The sequence below is a fragment of the Callospermophilus lateralis genome, chromosome 16 (assembly GCF_048772815.1).
Source record: "Callospermophilus lateralis isolate mCalLat2 chromosome 16, mCalLat2.hap1, whole genome shotgun sequence".
Lineage (NCBI taxonomy): Eukaryota > Metazoa > Chordata > Mammalia > Rodentia > Sciuridae > Callospermophilus > Callospermophilus lateralis.
This window is the reverse complement of record NC_135320.1, coordinates 74,461,778-74,482,639: the sequence shown is the minus strand read 5'-3', so window position 1 is coordinate 74,482,639 and position 20,862 is coordinate 74,461,778. Positions and strand designations below refer to the sequence as shown.

General features: G+C 34.0%; 1 protein-coding gene across 1 annotated transcript; it reads left to right on the top strand.

The window, feature by feature from the left end:
* Window positions 1-1,141: 1,141 nt before the first annotated feature.
* On the top strand, window positions 1,142-20,069 carry LOC143381968 (solute carrier family 22 member 22-like). The gene is made up of 10 exons (XM_076835779.2): window positions 1,142-1,543; window positions 5,284-5,387; window positions 7,626-7,780; window positions 7,880-8,048; window positions 8,912-9,035; window positions 10,111-10,226; window positions 12,154-12,368; window positions 15,712-15,820; window positions 18,527-18,730; window positions 20,000-20,069. The coding sequence occupies exons 1-10, from the start codon at window positions 1,142-1,144 to the stop codon at window positions 20,067-20,069; spliced, it is 1,668 nt and encodes a 555-aa protein (XP_076691894.2).
* Window positions 20,070-20,862: the final 793 nt, after the last annotated feature.

Here is a 20,862-nt window from a genome sequence, read left to right as displayed (position 1 = left end):
TGTCAACAGTGTTTGAGGGCTCTTCACCAATACTTTTGTCTTTTTATCAACAACCACCGAAAGAGGTGTGAAGTGATATACCATGTAGTTTTCATTTTAATTTCTCTGATGATTGGCAATATTAAACATTCTAAAATATACCTGTATATATAAATAAAGAATATGATACACATTTGGGGGCACACAGTTTCAGGGGTCTCAGTTGTTGGACAGCCAGCTTCATTCTTTGGGGCTTGAGGTAAGGCAGATCATCATGACAGAAGAGTGTGGTGGATGGAAGCAGCTCACCTGGTAATAAACAGCAGAAAGAAATTTCAGATATAGATACAAAATATATACCCCCAAAGCATGCCCCCAATAACTTCCTCCAGCCACACCCTACCTGTCATCATTTATCACTCAATTAATCTCTACCAAAGGATTAATTCACTAATTGGGTTAAGATTTTTATAACCCAATCATCCCACCTGTGAATGTTCTTGTGTTGCCTCACACATGAGCTTTTTAGGGATACCACATACCTAAACCATAACAAACTAAAAATGTTGAACTTATTGAACCAAAATGGAGAATAGAGTTCACCAAGTGCTGGGGTGTGGTGGGTAAATGGGAAGATATTGGTTAAAGGATACAAATGTAGTTTTAAGGTGAACAAATTCTGGGAATTTGAGGCTAGGCATTATATGCTGATGGATGTGTTAATTAATTTGGCCATGATAGTTGTTATGCAATCATTACATTGTGTACCCTGAATTTGTACGATCTTTGCCAATTAATATCTTTGTGTCCTGAGAGCTGTGCAGAATTCAATTCACTGTTTCGTATGTTAACTATAAATTCTCAAAATGGTATAAATTCAATGGAATTGCCCATTTAGGGGAATTTCTTCTTTGGAATCTCTGTCATTATGAAATAGAACATGTTATTCTCAGTGCAGTGAAAATAGTACACCTTGTTTATGAAATTTTTTTTTAAGGAGATAGGGAAAATAATCTCGTTGTTTGAAAGTTAATTTCTGAATGCTTCAATTTTCTAATTTAGGAAAACATTCTCTCAATCATTTAACTCAAGGTTTTTTAAAATTATCATTTCTAACCTGAAAAATCTATTATTCTTCAGCTAATACTCACAGGTTTAAAACATGGCCTTTGAAGAACTTCTACAACACGTAGGTGACAATGGGAAGTTTCAGGTTTTGACAACTATCTTTTTCATGCTTTCAAGTATCCTGACAAGTCCTCATGATTACATTGAGAACTTTACAGCAGCCATGCCCGCTCACCACTGCCATGTCCACCTCCTTGGCAATCCCAAATTTGAAGCCAATGTCACCATAAACCTGACAGCTGAAGCCCTTCTGACGGTCTCCATCCCTGTGGGCCCAAACCAGAAACCTGAGCAATGTCATCGCTTCCACCAGACCCAGTGGCAACTCTTAGATCCCAATGTGTCAGCTGTCAATTATACTGATCCGGAGACAGAGCCATGCCTGGATGGGTGGATATATGACCAAAGTGTTTTCACCTCTACCATCGTTACGGAGGTAATACGTTAATAGTGGGTGATAGGGAGTGAATTGAGTGTGGAGGAATGACAGTTTGCAGTTTGCATAAATTATCCAAAGATAGGAAAGGGGATGAGAAGCTTACACAGAGGGGTGTGCATGGGCGCATGTGCATGTGCATGTTCATATACACATGTGTATTTTCCCCAGACAGATGTGGTTTCAAAGTCAAGTGCAGTAGTGTTATGCTTTTGATATATGCCTTATTGATATCCATTTTTATATTTCTAAAAGCAACATGGATCACCATTTTCGTATATTTAAAAGAGTGAATCTCAGAACTCAGATGGTCTAGGTAAAAATCTGAACTCTGTCACTTAGCTGCTTTCTGTCTTATTTTACTAATGTTTAATAGAAGATTATTTTACCGCTTGTTTTTTATTTTATTTTTTTAGAGAAATCCCAAGTTATTAGTGTTATCTTAGCATAATTATTAAAACACAATTTTCTACATAATATGTTGACTATTTCACACTAGGAAGGATGATAGGAACAATATGTGTAAAATACTTGAAGCTGGGCACGGTAGCACACACCTAATAACCCTTCCAGCTCCATCCGGAGGCTGAGGCAGGAGGATCCGAAGTTCAAAAGCGAGGTGCAAAGCAACTCAGTGAGATCTTGTCTCTAAATAAAATACAAAATAGGGCTGCTTGAGTGCCCCTGAGTTCAATCCCTGGTACCCTGCTCCTCTCCCAAAATATTTGAAATCTGGTGCATAGACAACTTCAACAAATTTAACTCTTAGTGTTCTAAATTGTTGTTTTATATATTTGAAATGGGCATCTGAAACATAACAAATACTGTACATTATATGCAAAGTATAACCAAAGCCCTCTTCAATGAAAGCAGAAATGAGAAAAAATATGTTAAGAGAGGCTGTGTTCCTCTGCTATCATCACATGCCTGATTAATGATACATAAGGAAACCATTCATTTCTGGATCACTTCAAGCCTTGGCTTATTTCACCTACATACCAAGGTCCTTCTAGTGTGAACTCAATTATTATTAAACGTTAACTCAGAAAGATGGGAAGTTCCTAATGAGTTGAGTAGAAATGTTTAGTTAGGTACTTTGCAATTAAAGGAAATGTACTGAATTCATAACCCATTTTATCAGAAGACTGGGGAACTTAATGAAATTTAGGAATACAAACTTCAGATATTTATGCTTTGTTCATCTGGTTTTCATGGTCATCTGCTATTCTTGGTCTGGCTTCTCCTTTTAGATATTGAGATGCTGAATTAAGGATAAGTCTCAAGTCTTAACTTAAATAATCTTGTATATTTTATACACTTTGAAACTATCAATTAGTAGGATAGCCATATATTCGACATATTCTATTAAAATGTTTACTCCCATTATGTTTTTAAGTAACAATTTTAAAATAAAACCATCTTCTTCTTTATGTTAATTTTTTTAATAAATGTTTTGCATTGATTTATAGAAAGCTTAAAAATGTTATGTTCTGGTAGACAATTATCATGGATAGAATAACTGCAGGTTTGGTATTCATCCATCAACATATTCTATGTTAGCTTTATATTCTTATGTAATATTATATTCACTTCAAAAATTTAGCTTGATGTTGTTTCCCATAATTAGTTTAATATTTAAGTAGAAAATGAACAAATAATGTTTCAATATAACTCCTGTAAGCAATTTATTCTGTAAAGAGTAAAGACATGAACTGTTGAGAAAGGTCAGTTATTACAGAGTGAACCAGGGGACTGTGGTTCCAGTACTTTCTCTACCTCTGTTCTGTGCTTAGGTTTATTCACTTCTAATAAGGTATGAGTTTGCATTTAATGAAGGCCTGAAGATCCTGGTTTAACCTTGGTATATTATTGATTAACTTAACAAACATTAAGTATTCCAGTGTGACAGGACTTTTGCACTGTTTTAAGTATCAACAGGCTAACGGGTCCTTCTACCCAATGGAGCATTCCATGTAACTTTGCTTCAAGATCCTTCATCTTATGGCCTCTTATTATATTCTAATTTTATGTAATTTCCACTCCTTATTACACTGACTTTTGCTTACTGGAGACTTTATTGACTACTACACAACTTCACCACCAATGTTGTGGTCTTTCCTTCCAACTTTATATCTATTTGGCATGTATCCTCCTCTAAAAAGCCCTCTCAATTTAGCTCCATGTATGCCTAACTCAGGTCTCTGTTTAAAGATTTTTCCTTCTTAGGGACATCTGTTGGTCTCTGACAAATCCTTTTTTGTGCTACACATTCTTTTCCAGCAGTTACCACATTTTGTGTCATTGTAGAATTTTCACGGTATGTTCAATTAAGTTGTAGCATCTGGAAATTACTATTATTTTACTCAGTTTGCCTAACTTTGAGTTTCCTTTTTAAGCATAGGATCTGTAATATTCTATGACATAATTGCCTTTTTTTTGCAATTCAGTTACTTTCATGTTTTTATTTTTCTTCCTTATTGATATGTTCTCAGTGAATAACATAAATTCATCTTTTTAAGCTTTTCTTTTATTTCACTCATAAGACAAATTGGTTCAAGGAGTCCTGTGCAACACCAAGATCTTAAGAGATGGAGAATGTGCAAAGCTATACCACTGTCCACATTGTGGGTACTTCTGATTCTTGCTCTTTTTTTGAGCAAGGTGTATCAACCCACATGGTTTCATCACTGGAGACACCTGCACTGTCACTACAACATACTAGTTTTGAAGACATCTTTTATTTGATTTCATTCCATTTTTTCTATCCTTGAAGACTTTTGATTCCCTTGACTTCTCCATCAATATATCATATTTATGCATATTCCATATAACTTTTATAAATTCTTCTTGCTGCTCTAGGGTCTCATGAACAGTCACAAAAGCTTTTCTGAGCTTATGTATATCAATACCTGTCCTGCTATGATACAATGCCCCAGCATGACATCGTCTGTAAAAGAGTTTTTAAATAAACTTTATGTCTCTGTGAGATGTACTCCTCTGAAGTTGTTATCATAGGCTTCTATTGCATCCTCCACTGAGTGTGGAAAAAGTTAGATGGATGGATGGATGGAAGAGATTGTAGAAGACTTGTTGGAAATGCAGTTGGTCTAAACTTTCTTCTTCTCTTGTGCTCTTCCCCATTCATCTTTCTATTTCTCTTGCCCTCCAGCTCATTGGTTGGTTGGTTGGTACAAAGTAGAAAACTCACACTTGAATCATCTTCTCTTTATAACCGTAACCAGAGTATGCATTCTACTAGAAAGAAAACTCATTTTCTTCCTGGTTGTACAAATAAAAATAATTTTATATTAAATATGGCTTTTGTTCTGCAGTCAAAATACTAAACTTAAATCCAATAGCTAAAAATTCAAAGGAGAAAACTGTTGCTACTTTCTAGATGGTGAGGGAAACCTAACTTGTATTATGATTTAAAAGGATCATGAACTTAGTTTTCATTGAAAATTGTTATATGGATACACTTCTCATGTACATATTACATTCCTCTTTTGCCACCAAGATTTTAAACTTTATTGTATTACAAGTATTGTCTACAGTATTGAGCAATTATAGGTTCCAGATTCTAGTCTACAGTCTAGAATATAGCTATTGTCAATATTAAAGTAATTTTTATAATTTTTCAAAAAAACCAACCAATTTACTCAGTAGTTGTTTTTATGCCATCCTCTTGACTGCCATTTTTAATTATTTACGTATTCCATTTTCTATTCAATCTTTTCCAGTGGAACTTGGTGTGTGATTATAAGTCATTCAAATACTTTGCACAAGCCATCGCCCTGTCAGGGCACTTGGTGGGCTCTGCTCTAAGTGGCCTCATTTCTGACAGGTGAGATTTCTCTTCTGAATAACGTTCATTTTGAAAATGCAAATATGCATTTGAAAAGACTCTGTGCACATTTCTATTAATATTTATATACATTAAAATAATCTAAGTATGCAAACAATGGAAACCAAATGATAGATGGATATGTCTCAAGGAAATATAAAATGTTGAAAGACTAAAGTCCCTGGCACAGGCCAATAGGAGTGGAGGCAAAAATGTTTAAGAAATGTAGAATAACAAGTATGATTGAAAAATAAAGCTTGAAAAAGGTAACCTTGAGAGATAAAGTTAAGAAGCTAAGTTTTTTTTTGTGAGCACTGAATCTTTGTTTTCTCCTTTAATTTGGAAGTGAGGACAACCAGAAACATTTGATAACTCAAAACACTGATTGCATGCATGTTGTATTTTTAATATATGTAGTGTTCTTAATGTAGTGATATAGGGAGATTCATTGTGGGTAGACTTTAATAAATTTTATGAAAAGAAGGAAAAATTTTACTACTTTGATGATTGGTCAGAAAACCATGGATAAAATTTCTAGAAACAGACTAGAGAGAAAAGGGTAAGGGAGGGATCCAGATTAATAATAAGGCAGATTTAAAACAAAAGATTAAGAATATTAATCTTAATAAGGAAGAAAATAATCCAGTTAATTCTCAAAAATATCTATCAAAGGTGAGAATTAGAATATAGAGAGGCATTAAAGCTTGGAGGGTACTTACTTTGATGGAAACAGGACCAGAAATGGACAAATTATCTAATCTGAGTTCTCGTATATCTGAAATAAACAAATATGCAAATCAATGACAACCTTCACATATACTGATATTATAAACAAGGTGGATAAAATGTATGATCTATAAACTATCAACTGCATTGGGTAAGTGTTGTAATATAAATTCAAAAGAACTAGAATTTACTGTAAAGCATGAAAGAAGCCCACACTGTTTTCATGTACTTCTGATATTTATCACTCTTGTCTATAAAATGGAAATGATAAATTCTAAATATTAGCTTTCTTATCCTTTCCATGAGTTATATGGGTAGCACTTCTAAAGAACTTACAGTGGAGATTGCACTTACAGTTCTCCAAAGAAAATATATCACTCTTGCTTTTATCAATTATGAAGAGAACAGGGTAAATTTACTTTGGGGGATTGAGATGAGAAGAGATCATCACTGAAAAGATTCTTGCCTGTGTGGTAAAGTGTTCTGCTGCTCTATGGACAGATATAGTAAAATGTTATCTCACTAAGGGATAAAGATTTAAAATAAATTTTTATTGTAGGGCTGGGGATGTAGCTCAGTGGTAGAGTGCTGGCCTAGCATGCACTGGATCTTGGATTTAATTTCTGCCACCATATGCACAAAGAAAATCATAATAAAGTTTTTATTTTGTGACCTTTTTATCACAATTTATTAAATTCCTTTGTGAATCATACTTTGGAAGCAATCATTTTTTAAAGAGTACTAAACAGTCTTTTCTCCCAAAGTTGGTTTGCTGATTTTTGAGCAAAGAACTAGAAAAGATAGTTACCTGAAATTGTGTGCCTTGTTTTAAAAATATATGTAAAGCATGTTTGAAAGGTAGCATCTACAGTGCTTATGAAGACACTCATAGAACTAAAGCTTTTTAGGCATAGATCAATGTGGATTGATATTTTAAATCTAGTACTCATTCTATAACAGTGAGTAGAACAGAATGTCAGTCATATGGTACCATTTGCACCTTTACACCTTTTCTGTCTTTTATCGGGGGCGGGTTTATGTGCTGGGGATTGAACTCGGGGGCTCTTGGCCACTGAGCCATATTCCCAGCCCTATTTTGTATTTTATTTAGAGACAGGGTCTCACTTAATTGCTCAGTGCCTCACTTTTGCTAAGACTGGCTTTGAACTTAGGATCCTCCTGCCTCAGCATCTGGAGCTGCTGGGATTACAGATGTGAACCACTGAGCATGGCACCTTTTTTTGTCTTAAAAAAAAAATCACTCTAATTATTTTGGTAAATGTATTGTGTAAACTCTGCTGTATTAATGGCATGCAATTAGTGACTTGATTCTAATATTTAAGTAAAAAATAAATCTCAGTTTACTGGTCATTTCTAGAGTGACCATTATGGGGGTGACACTATGGTTGTCGTTACTTAGAAAACTAGAAACTCAGTTTTGGACATTCTTTAGGAAAGCCCTGACGACATGTAACCACTTGCTAGATTCTTCACTAACTACTGCTACTCTAGGTTTGGACGGAAGCCACTGCTGGTCTCTTGTTGCCTGGCCTACGGAATCCTGAGCACCTGCTGTGCCTTCGCTCCGGTCTTCACCATTTACTGTATTCTGAGATTCATGTCATCTGTCTGCCTGAGTGCAGTTCTAAACAACACTTGCGTATTTCGTAAGTTTGTCTTGATTTGTGCACATGTGCTATGACAGTTTTTCAGTCATCTTTCCCAAATGGTTTTAGATATCTTCTTTTGCTTTTTCTTTCCTTTAGTTTTTGAAGGAAACTCATCAAAATGGCAACTAGTGGCTACCATGCTTTTCGCATTATCTGCGAGTATTGGCCAGGCATCATTTGCAGGCGTGGCTTACCTTTTCCGGGATTGGCACATGCTCCAGTTGGTCATTGCCTTGCCCTATCTCATTCTTTCTCTCTTTTCCTGGTACGTGAACTTGGGTAAATACAAAGCCATTTGCTTAAGTGATTACAACACATAAAAGTTTATCTCTACTGAGGAATATATTGCCATTCATTGCTCTCAGGGCAATTTTTAGGTGTAATACCCAAAAAAACTATTTAAAATTAAAAGAGAAAACTCAATTATAAAAGAATGAACCCTTTAGTAAATTTATAATAAAATTAGGTGAGCTTGTGGCTTAAAATTTTTGCTTCCTCTATCCTGTTTTTGCTTGGTTGCTGAGATCCTTCCCAGATCAGCCCACAGCAAAACATCGCTACATGAGAGACTATGGCAGGGTGGGAAGACAGATCCTTTTCTGGTTTATGTTTAGGGGAGAAATAACATGGTCTTTTGTTTCCCAAGCACTTATTTTGGTGTTCATAAATTTTAATTAATCTTCTCAGAGATAAAATACTAGAGATAAATTAGTATATGATAATATAAAATTTTGATAATATTCAGAACTTCTAAGAACTTCAGAAGATTCATACTTAAAAATTGAGAAACTCAGAGTTACACATGGAAGGGGCAGTAATTTCTGAAGTAAAAATGTAAAACAGAGAAAGAAAAGAACATTTATATTTTGAGTCAGGGAATCTTTACAGCTTACTCATAAAACAACCCATCAAACAAACAAAAATGCAAACATTCTTCTTCCTTTTGCTGCAGTCTAGAGTGGCTGGAAACAGGGTTGAAGTATAGCTAGGGAGTTGATTAACCCCACAGTTAACCCTTTCTAAACAATGTTCTGGAAAGATTAGCGCTGTCCATGAATGGACAAGCATCTCTCTGGACTGGAATGTGACATCACCCTGCAGAAATTCCACCTGTCTCCTTTTAAACAGTGGGATCTCAGAGTCAGTCCGCTGGCTCATGGCAACCGGAAAAACAGAACAAGCATTAAAAGAGCTCCAGAGAATTGCTCGTATTAATGGAAAGAAAGAGGTGGCAGAAAGTCTGACTTCTGAGGTAAGGGAAACCTGGGTACCACTTCTTTCAATACACTTCTATCATCAACAGGTGAAAAAAAATGAGTAAAATTATTGGTATACATAGCCAAGAAATGACAGAAGTCAGGACAGACTTGAATTCAATTATTATTATTACTACTACACTTTGTGTATACCCAGTATTTGTGGATTTGCACAATTATTTTAATATTATACTAGGAATTTAAAAAGAATTGACCAGGGGCAGGTGCACAGGTATTTCACAAGTATTCATCATACCAGATATTGAAGTAAATGAAGAGTCATAGTTGTATCCATATTCTTTCTTTCTGATTCTCTGTAATAACACCTATTCTTATCATTCTCTGACAGGACATTCTCTGCTCATGGGTTGCTCTAAAACATATTAAAATTGCTGCTTTTTTGATATCTTCAAGAGGAAGTAATATTTGAATTATCCAGGTCTCTTATGTACGTGAAGTGATTCAGGTCCTTTTAAAAGATATTAAATGAAATCTCAGCAAATTGATTCCAAAAACAGTATTTTAATTATTTACATTTTATAGCTATCAACAATATTTTCTAGATGGAAAAGTCTAATCCAATAAAGCACGTCATGGTTGTTTTGTTTTTTTAGTGTTGTCTACTCTCCTGTCTGCAATAAGTTAGGCTCTTATATGCATCTAATGAGTTTTGGTTCTCTTGATAGATTTATGTGAATGGTTGATCAATTATAATCATGATCCTAACAAGAAATAAATAATCTCACAATTGTTAGACCCTTCAGAAAAGGTTTTCCACAACATTTTGTATCACTTGGAGAGAAGTTTTATAAAATATATAAGTGATATGATTTTAAATGTTCATTTAAATATTGTTTTTTTCAGTGATTTAAATAACCTTATCGATTGTTAGCTGCTTTAAATTTCATGCATGCCAATGTGGTTTTATAAGATAATCATTGTTTCTTTGATTCCACAATAGAGTGTTGGCAGCACCAGGGAGCAGAAGGAACAATTTTGGAAATAAAAGAACTTTTTCCTGACTCTAAATATCTTGCTTTTGTGTGTGTGTGTGTGTGTGTGTGTGTAAAGATTTTGATATCCAAAATGAAGGAAGAATTGAATACCAAGAGAGAATCTTTCAGAATGAAAGAGATCATGTGTAAACCTGCAGTATTGAAGACAGTGCTTTTTTCATCCGTTTTAGCGTAAGTGGTTTGCTTTTTCATCTTTGAACACACATTCACAGTTTGAGGATCATGCTGAGCAATTTGGGGAATGCCTGCTTTAAGGGTGCAAATCCTCCACCCTTTTAATCAAAATAACAGAAAAAGAAATGCAAAGAGGATTAGGAAATAATAAAGAAACCTATATGAGGTCAAGTTTTGGAAATGGGCCTATGGAATAGTTATGATTTATAGAAACTGGAGAAATAGAAAGATCAAAATGAAAAGGAAAATGAGACCCCAACAAAGTTCTATTAAATGAGAGAAAAGAGAAAGCTGGTTTTCAGATGAATTGATCCATCTTATTTTACTACAAAGCACCATAGTCCTAAGGTTAATAACATAATATTTTGAATTATATAGATACAAATTCCATATCAAGTTTTGCCAAAGGCTGATTTGGAATCCTATCCTGCTTGGTTTTCAATTGTTTTAACTGTACACTTTTTAAAAATACATTGTATAGTTACATGAGAAAACCTGGATAAAGTGATGCACTGGAAGTGATTGATGCATTTTACAAAAATCGATAAAGGATAAAATTGATAGCTTGATCATTTGATATGTATGATTATCCCAAATCTGAAGATGAGCAAAATGAGAGCAAGTTACATGTCTTCCCCAAAGACATATTGACTGTTATTATGAACGCTTATGCTGAATCTGACAGCTCACAGACTGAGCCCATGGCTTAAAATATGGGGACCATCACTAAAAAGGGCTATGTGTTTCCCAACACTTATTATAAACATACAAATAAGTATGAACAAATACCCCTGTGTGGCTATTTGAGATCTTCTAGTATCTGAATAAAATAAACAGGTCAGAATGGTCTAGATCAACATGATATTATTCAAAATATAAACTGAAATGTTAAAATTATTCTAAACTTTTAAAACAATTTGTAGTAGGTATTTTAAGAATTGACAAAAAGTATATATTAGATTAAAAAAATTACAACAGAGATTTTTAAAAATTATCCTTTTATCCTCATGTTCTGGGAAATAACTCCTCTCTCATTTTCTTGATTATTCATTTAGATGTATGGATGCATACTAGGTACAAGTCAATGTGTTAAGACTCAAATAATGAATTTATTTCTTACCTAGGAAAACTGTATAAATGGATTTAGAAAATCAAACTCTGAAAATATTATGATCATAAAATTCATATTCTTATTGAATATAAATTTAGTATGAAGCATAAAGTTATGTAGATATTCATGTATAGGCATTACTTATGTCTATTATTCTACTCTACTGATTTAATAAACTGTAGTGATTTGACATTTTTTGCTCTTATTGATAAATTATACATAATAATTGGGTTCATTTTGACATATATGCATGGAATTTAATTTACTGCAATTTAACTAGTAATTTCAAATAAAAAGTTACTAATATTTTATTCCTAATTACAGAAAATTGATTTTTATGTCATGTTAGTTCTTTTCAAATTACGAAGATATTGTAAGTCAACATTATTTTTTAAGAGATGCAAAAATTTAGATAAACATAATGATCTTCTATGAAATTATGAAATAAATCATCTTTTCTTTCTCTTTGTGACTAAATTATTTTCAGTTTTCATTTTGGATCTTGGAATACTCCTATCCAGAACTTAGACCAAATGCATTTTGTTTTTGATAAATTGAGTTATTTAACCCCTAGCTCAATTCATTGAGACTTTGTTTCATTGATCATTTTTTTTCAAGTTTTACTAAATAAATTCCATTGCATTATAAATCTTTCCATTTCATTGCATACTTGAAATATTTTGATTTTAATCATGTGTGAAGGAAATACAGATTTCAAACACACATGTGCTTATATACACACAGACACACACACACACACACAAGGATGTTTATTTCTGAATATATTGAATACCTCTTTGCTTTCTCTCACAGGTTTTCAACAACATTCAGCTTCTATGGTCTCCTGCTGGATATTGAGAATTTGGGGAAAAACATATTCCTGACCCAGTTTCTACTAGGAATAACAGACTTGCCCAGCAAATGTCTTTCCTATTTTATATTAAAGTATGTCAACCGTCGCCCTTCAAGCGGCTTTTCATTAATTATTCTTGGAGTTTCTATTCTGATCCCTATATTTGTGCCTAAAGGTGAGACTTTTCTGTGTTTAGAATCTCATTAGAAATGCAAGTCTTTAAATAGGGCCAAATAAAAAACAGAATTCATATTCGACTAATGCCAAGAAAAACACCGCAGTCTAGTTTCAAAATCTAGGTGCTTTGAGGGTCATATATTACTTAATAAATAGAGGTCCACCTTTATGGTTTCCTTGAACAGAAGCTATTACACCAGCTTTACCAGGCTCTAAATAGTACTGATAAAATAAAGTCATGCCTGGGAAAACTGAAAGTAGCAATATGTGCTTGGCCCCACAGCATCATGTAATTTGTGCTAATTACAAGTTGTTAGTTCCAAAGTCTCTTTAGATGGCTTCCAAATTTAGTCACTACTGGAAAGTAGGAATTTACCTGATGAAGAAATACAGGAAGACAATACAGGTACAGGTAATAGTAGAGAAATACAGAGAGCAGGAAGAGAAAATATGTGCAAAAGGTATTTTGGAAACATCCTGGTCATTGCATTATTAGATTATAAATTTTGAGGATGTGGGAGATAGGTAATGACTTGGTTCAAGAACATATCACTTGGGACTGGGGTTGTAGCTCGGTGGTAGAGCACTTGCCTAGCACGTGTGAGGCACTGGTTTTGATCCTCAGCACCATATATAAATAAGCAAAATAAAGGTCCATTGACAACTAAAAAAATGTTTTAAAAAAAGAAGAAATATATTTTAAAAAAGAATATATATCACTTATCTTTAGTTAATAATATGCTACTGAAGTTCTTTATCAATCAAAACTGCAGTTTTCTATTTGGACAATGTCAATAAGGCTGATTTCAGTGTATTTATAGAAAGAATGTAAAGCCAGAGTCACAGGCCATGGTTAGTCTTATTACATGGGAGGCAATTAAGGACTGAAGAAGGGCAGTATCCTTAGGAATAGGAAACAGGGTATGCAGTCAATACATATTCTGGAGGAAAAATTCCCAAATCTTGGGAATTCACTGAAAATAAAAATGAGGAAAAAATCAGTCAGTTAAAATGATTTTCATGTTTCTGACAAAGGTATTTAGTGAAACTGCATTTTAAAAATGTGGGAAGGGGAATAATTTGGCAAAAGTTAAGAAGGCTGTGGGGAATATAGATTTGTGTTCTAAGGGTGACCCATTTATAAACTTAAGTAAATCCTGAGTATTTTGTCTTATTTCTGTTCTTTTTGCTATTTCTATACATTGACCTCTATTGACTATCATCCATGAAGAGCAAACTCTCACACCACCAATCCCAGCTCTAATTATTTTCTAACTAGTCCTGCCAGTGCCTCTCTGCAGGGCAGCCTAGGTGTCCAAAATATCTCCGCATCCTGCTGTACCCCTTTTAACTTTTCCTTAGCCAGCCTCTTCTTTGTATGAGCATCTTTATAAATATGCTCTATGTAATATATGCTTTATAAACTATTCTCCTAATATAGTCCCTGGTAGCTAGTTTTTTTATACTTTAGTTCACACTTTAAAAAACTGTTGGTATGTGTGAATAATTCTCTTTCTCAGACAAGATCTTCCAGATGTCTTTCTACCTTAGCTTACAAAGTCCCTCTTATTATCTGGTCTCCACTTTCATGTCACTTCTTCAAGAAAGCCTTCCTCCCAGCCCAGTTTTAAGTTGAGTGTCTTTCTTGTGCTTCCACATATTTTGAACTGTCTCACCTTTGACTATCATAGACCATCACCTGTGGACTTTCTTTGTTTCCTCTACTTGAATATAAACTCCTTTGGGACTGAGCCTTTATTCTACTAAATAACATTACCAGAATCTACTGATTTTCTTGCATGCCTGGTGAACAAATGACCCAGTTAAGGGTGTGTGTATGTGTACACGTATATAGTCTTAATAAATAGCCAGTTATTGTAGATGTCATCTGAGTTGAGTCACTACAGATAAGTGGGGGTTTACTTGGTGAAGAAAGACAGAAAGGGTGCACCAGAAAGAGTGTAAGAACAGTTCACATGAAGTCCTCTCTCTTAACAAATTTTTACGTGCACAATAACTTATTTCAAACTTTGGAAACCATCCTGTTCAGCAGGTCTCTGGGGCTTACTTAGCTTGGGTAACTGCCACTTGATAACCATGGAGCAACTTCCTGTACCCACGTCCCCATTCCCTAGCAGCCATCATTCTGTTGTTGACATTTGTACTTGGGAATTTTTGATTCCTAGTATATGAGGAATCAGACAGAACTTGTCTTTCTTTCTTGAATCATTTCACCTTGCATAATGTCTTCTAAGTCCATTCATAATGTCTCAAAAGAAAGAATTTCTTTCTTTTGTTGTTAAGGCGGAATAACATTTCATTGTATTGAATACCATACATTTTTTTTTCATTTGTTCATCTGTATCCAGATATTTGGGCTGTTTCCATATTATGGCTGTTGTAAATAAAGCTGCAATGGACGTGGGACTGTAGGTATCTCTTCATTGTTTTCATTTTGATTTTTTTGAATATATCCTCAGATATGAGATTATTGGATCTTGTGATAATTCTATTTTTATTTTTTATAAAACCTATGCATTGTTTTCCATAGCTGCAATACCATTTTACATTCCTATCAACAGAGCACAGAGGTTCCTTTTTCTCAATATCCTCACCAAAACTTATCTTTTGTGTTTTTAGAATTGCCGTCTTAATCAGTAGGCTGGTAATATCTCACCGGGGTTTTGATTTGCAGTTTGCTCATGAACAGGAATATTAGTCATTTCTGCATATACCTGTTGATCATTTGCACATCTTCTTTGGAGAAATGTCTATTGAAGTCCTTTGCCCATTTTTAAAATAGGTTACTTAGAATTTCTTTCTTTCTTTTTATTTATTTATTTATTTATTTTGGTAATTCAGTTTTAGGATTTCCCTATGTATTTTGAAAATTACCTCCTTCTCAGTTATATGATTTGATTATATTCTGTTCTGTAGGTTGCCTTCTCACTCTGTTGAATTTTCCTTTGCTGTGCAGAAGTTATTCTTTTTAACATGAGAAGTTTTACCTCATGTTTTCTTCCAGCACTTTTACACTTTCAGGTCTAAGTCTTTAATCCAGTCTAGTTGGTTTTTGCATATAATGTGAGAGAGTATGAGCTTTGCAATTCCTCTTTTTTAATCTGTCTTACTATCTGTCTCCCTGCTGATTTGTTCAATAAAAGCCAAAATCTTAAGCTTAGAGGGCAGAGGGTACATAAAGGCCAAAGTATTCTTCCCCAGTCTTTTAAAGCAAAATATAATTGCCTGCTGGTCAATACTTATGAAATATTTGTAAAACAAATGAATGAAAAAGTAAATGTTGATACAACCCAATATTTTCCCCCAAATATTGTTCACAGAGATGTATGTTCTGCGCCTCACTCTTTTCCTCTTGGGAAGATCATCTGTTTCTGTCCTTTCGTCCATACTTTTAATCTTTTCCAACGAACTCTCAGCCACAGTACTGAGGTAAGAAAAGAAACTGCAAATATTCTATCTTGATAATTTTTGTTGAATACCGATGGAAGCTTCTAGAAGATTTAAATGAGTAAATGAAATTTATTTAAAAAGTTACTTCAGTGAATTTTGAGAATAGTTGACAGACTATGCCTGGCACATGTTTTATCAGATCAGATTATTCTGCAACATTTTCCTAACTCTCTCCCACATTACCATGCATCCAAGACTCCCAGCCAGAATACAGCCCATGATTGTCTTCCCACCCTACCCTCTTCAGACTTAGAATAATAACCTACCTGAGCCTATTTCATAACCTCTTTGGTGGCTCAAAGAACATCTTTGTGCAAATTAGAAAAAGATGCATCTTTCTAAAGTTACTTTTATCTGTAAAAACAAAATACTGTGTAGTAATGAATGGACAAAAGTGGAAGACTGGAACTCATAGTGCACAGATCATAACTATGGACCTGTGTCTGCCATGAGTAGAAATTCCCGTTCAAGACTGCCTTTCCCATACAGGGTCATAACCATTATGCTTATATGCCAAGCCTAATACAGAACTCAGTATTACTCACTAGTGTATCCTCAGTCCTTGAAGGAAAATACATCCCAAATGATTTCCTTTTCTGGGAGGGGAGGGAAAGTGGGAATTGAACTCAGGGGCGCTTAGCCACTAAGCCACATCCCCTGTCCTATTTTGTATTTTATTTAGAGAAAGTGTCTAATTGAATTGATTAGACCCTGGCTTTTGCTTAGGTTGGCTTTGAATTTTTAATCCTCCTGCTCAGCCTCCCAAGCTGCTGGGATTACAGGCATGCACCACCATGCCTGGTTTCCTAAATTATTTCTATCTTTAATATAGAACCTTGAATAATTTTCATAATCTAAGATTTTAAAAATGCAATAGCAGAATTTCAGACAATATGGCAAAGAAAACACGGAAAATAGCTATTTCGATTATTTCTTTGCAAAGTGTATTTTAAAACTTTGCTTGTTCAACTATTTATTTTGCAGCAAATCTTTGGATTAATTTTTCTATTAATGCCACACTATTTCAGTTAACCATGGAAGACTCTTCTATTATAGTTACCAAATACTACATGCTATTTGAAAACACTTTACTATCAATTACCATTTCATGTTTTTCTATCCATCTTAAAAAAAAAAAATCATCTGCAGAAATGTGTTCCTCTAAATCTTAGGGGATTTTATTTCATACCATGTTTCTCCTTTCTGTAGAGGACTTCATAAAATTCCTAGCATGATACATACTATCAATCAACAGACAAAATATGTATAAATCAACAAGTATAAATAATTGGGTTTGGTCAAAAAAATAATTTTTGAAGCAGCTTATTTTGGTATGATTTAACATACAAAATTCTGTATATATTTAATGTATTTGACTTTATGAATTTGAGGATAACTATACTTCTATACAATGATGATCATCATGAAGGCCACAAACATATCCATCACATCTCAAAATTTCCTCCTGCCTTTTGTTATCATTATTATGACATCTGGCAAGAACATGTGACATAAGTATGCAGTGCTTTTAGGTATAGGCACTGTGCTATAGGTATTATACCTACTAAAGTAAGTGTGTAGAACTGATTTATCTTGTGTGATTGAAACCTTGTACCCTTTAGGCATTGTCTCATCACCCACATATGTGTGCTCCTGAGTGATCTGATGTGCTTTTCCCATTTTCTTTATCTTTTCAAGACTCAATTTCAATCTTTATAAAATAAAGTACATAAAATATGACACATATCAGAATAGGGATTTTTGTGGATATCGTAAGAAAATATATGTGAAATGGCTACCCAGTTTCTGTAGAGAAATAAGATGTTGATATAACTTGAACTATCAGTTGTTGAAATTACTGAGAAAATTTCTTTATTTTTAAAAATCTTATTTCCTGCAATAAATTGTCCTTTAAAATGATCAATTTGTATAAGAAAAAACTCCCCATCAGTCAAATATTATAAAAGAAACCTAATGTTTCTTTCTAGGATTCACATAAAAATTTACAAGGAACATTCACATAGATTATTTAGGTTGGCTAGATTTAGTTGAGAAAGAAAAAAAGAGAGAGAGAAAGAAAAAAGAAGGAAAGAAAGAGGAAAAGAGAAAGAAAAAAAGAGGAAAAGAAAGGAAGAAATAGAGAAAGAGATGGAAAGAATACTGGGAAACCAATGAAATTGAAATTTCAGACTCCATATTCTTGAATACAAATGAACGCATCAGTAAGTAAATATTTTCTGATTCCTGCTTATAGTAGAATATTGTTGTTCTTTTCTGAAATTCAAATTTGTTGTCTTGTGTTTTACCAGGTAACCCCAATTTTGCACTACATAACCTTTGAATTAGTGCGTGCTTTCTTCATTTTATAGATGAGGGATCACCAAATCACATATAAGTTGTATTCTGTATAAAACATAGAAATGTCCCTTTAAATTCCTTACAGGTGCCTGAAAAATTAAACCAGATATGTCTAAAATGGAAAAAAAAATGCTTTATAAGGGTCAGTTATCAACAACCAAGTAAATGCACACCAAGCCCATGGCATTGACAGCAGGGAAACCTCACTTTGGCTCTGGGTGGTCTCAGTGAGCTGCACGGAGAAATGGTGTGCATGAGCTAGAATTTGAAGAAAGGGCTGCACTCACAGATTCAAACTTTTCCAGAAAATGTTTTCTCTTTTGGAAGGTCAACGATACAGGGCATTCTCTTTTTCGTCGCCAGAACAGCAGCAACATTGTCTGCTTTAGTACTTTCAACGAGGCTGTATTTTGTCCACCTTCCGGCCATCCTCTTTGGGACCTTTCCCATAGTAGCGTCAGCATTTGCCTACTTTCTGCCAGAGTCCTTTAATCTTCCACTTATTGAAACCATCAAGGACATGGAGAAAAGGTAAAGTCTATATTTATTATACATGGAGATTATCTAATATTTTTACATAATTTTACTATTTACAAAGTGCTCTCATAAGCATCAGGTCAAGTAATCTTTGATTAAAAATGTATTGTTTCTATATTGCATGTGAGAAAATGGAAGGTTTAACAGGGATAAATAAAACTTCATGGGCAAAGCCCATGAAGTGGGTCAGCGGGAACACTTGACTGAGTCTACATGAACAACTTCATTCCAAAATGAACAATACATTTGGGGGTGAAGATTGATACTGGTATTACCACTTAAATAATTCATAACATTGAACTCACAAAAATACATAGTTTATTGCTTCTTAGCTCCACAATTGGAAAATCTCAAGTTTCCAGTCTCAAACTTTGATCTTCCAGATCCAGATATATGGTGAGAAATGTGTATATGCAACAAATGTAAGCAGGATATGAATTTAGCTACAAACTTTGCAAAAATTCGTATTTTATCCATCCATTGCCAATGCAAGTATCCCATATTTTTCCTTAAGATAAAATACATTGCATCTGAAGGCAGTCTATGAGTGACAAGTATGTGATCATCTTCACGTTATCCATGTTTCCAGAAAACTTTATTTCTTGTTCTGTTTAGAATTCTGATAAAAGATACATATATTTATTTCCCAACCTATGTTCTAACATTTTAAGTCCTTTGGCTAACCCTAGAAGGCTGTTGTAACTTCATCATTGGAAAGAAGTTTGGTTTTGTGTAATTAAAACTAGAAAGAATCACCAAAACACTCTAAAGCTGGTGTCCCGAGCAGCACTTTAAGGAAATGCTGAGATAATGGTTAAAGTTTGCTAAGGGGAGGATTGTCTGTAGCCCGAGTCACTGCAACAGTCCTTGATTTCAATCAGCCTTTACATGAAGATGGAATCAGTGATTCATGTTTTGTCATGTCTAATTTCATAGAATAGGTGATCTTTATTGAGTGGAAATAATACACTGAAGATAAAACAGCATAGAATTAGAAATAAAAAGCTCTTGGATATAAATTCCAAACCTGCTTTTAAGTGTGCAAACTGGGTAGATTACGTGAGGTCTCAGAGTCATATACTGGTCATCTTTAAAACGATGGTGCTAATTTAGTGCTCCTTGCTCAAAGGGATGTTGAGAAGTAACAATGCATTTGTAAGAGAGGCATAAACTTCACTGCAGTACAAACCAAAATTTGTTTTTTGTTTCCTCCAGATCCTTTATGGCCACTCATCTGTTTTTATTTTGCTTCTTTGATTACAGGTATGAGTTAAGAAACAAGAGCACCCGAAAAAAGCAAAGAAAAGACCTCTTGGCAACCACTGAGTGCTGAAGAGACCAAACATATACACAGAGCGGAAGAGATTCACCTATTTTCACATAATCCTAAACAACATTTTGATTGTTTTCTTTCTTTCTGTAACTATGGCCTTTGATGGACATACATTAACATAGTTATTAATTAATGAGTCACAAAAATAACCCTTCAGTGAACAACCCATAATATAGATTTGAAGTTTAAGGCATAACTGAATGTTGATGATCAGGTTCCTCACATTAAAAATGGAAAATAAATTGGTAAAATAGAAAGTTTTCTTAGAATTAAATGGAAAGGGATCTGCTTAAAATTGAACATTGAAGACAAACTGTCTAAGAAAACTTTTGATTTAAAATCCATGGTTTTCATTACATATATATATATATATATATATATACACGCACACACAGATATGTACACATGCATGTGTATATATATAAAGACAGTTGAGTATACTAATGAGAATAACTATAGAAAAGTTATTGAATATGATGAATAACAGAGTCATTTAGATGATTCAGTGCTGCTATGAGTAGTCAAAGCATAAGTCTCTTAAAAAGAACATATAAAAAGTCCAGAGTTTCAGTTTTTAGACACAAAATGAAAATATAATAAAACTGCACTTGAGGAACATCATAATCATCATAAATTGAGCTCTTCTTCCCATTTTGGTAGTGAACAATGGATAAACAGATCAACTTGGGAGTCACATCAATGAGCAACCCAGATGGACAATCATGGGATGTGTATTCATCTTTCCCATCCAATGTTTCTGAGTAGAGACTGGGTTGGAAAAAATCATATCAAA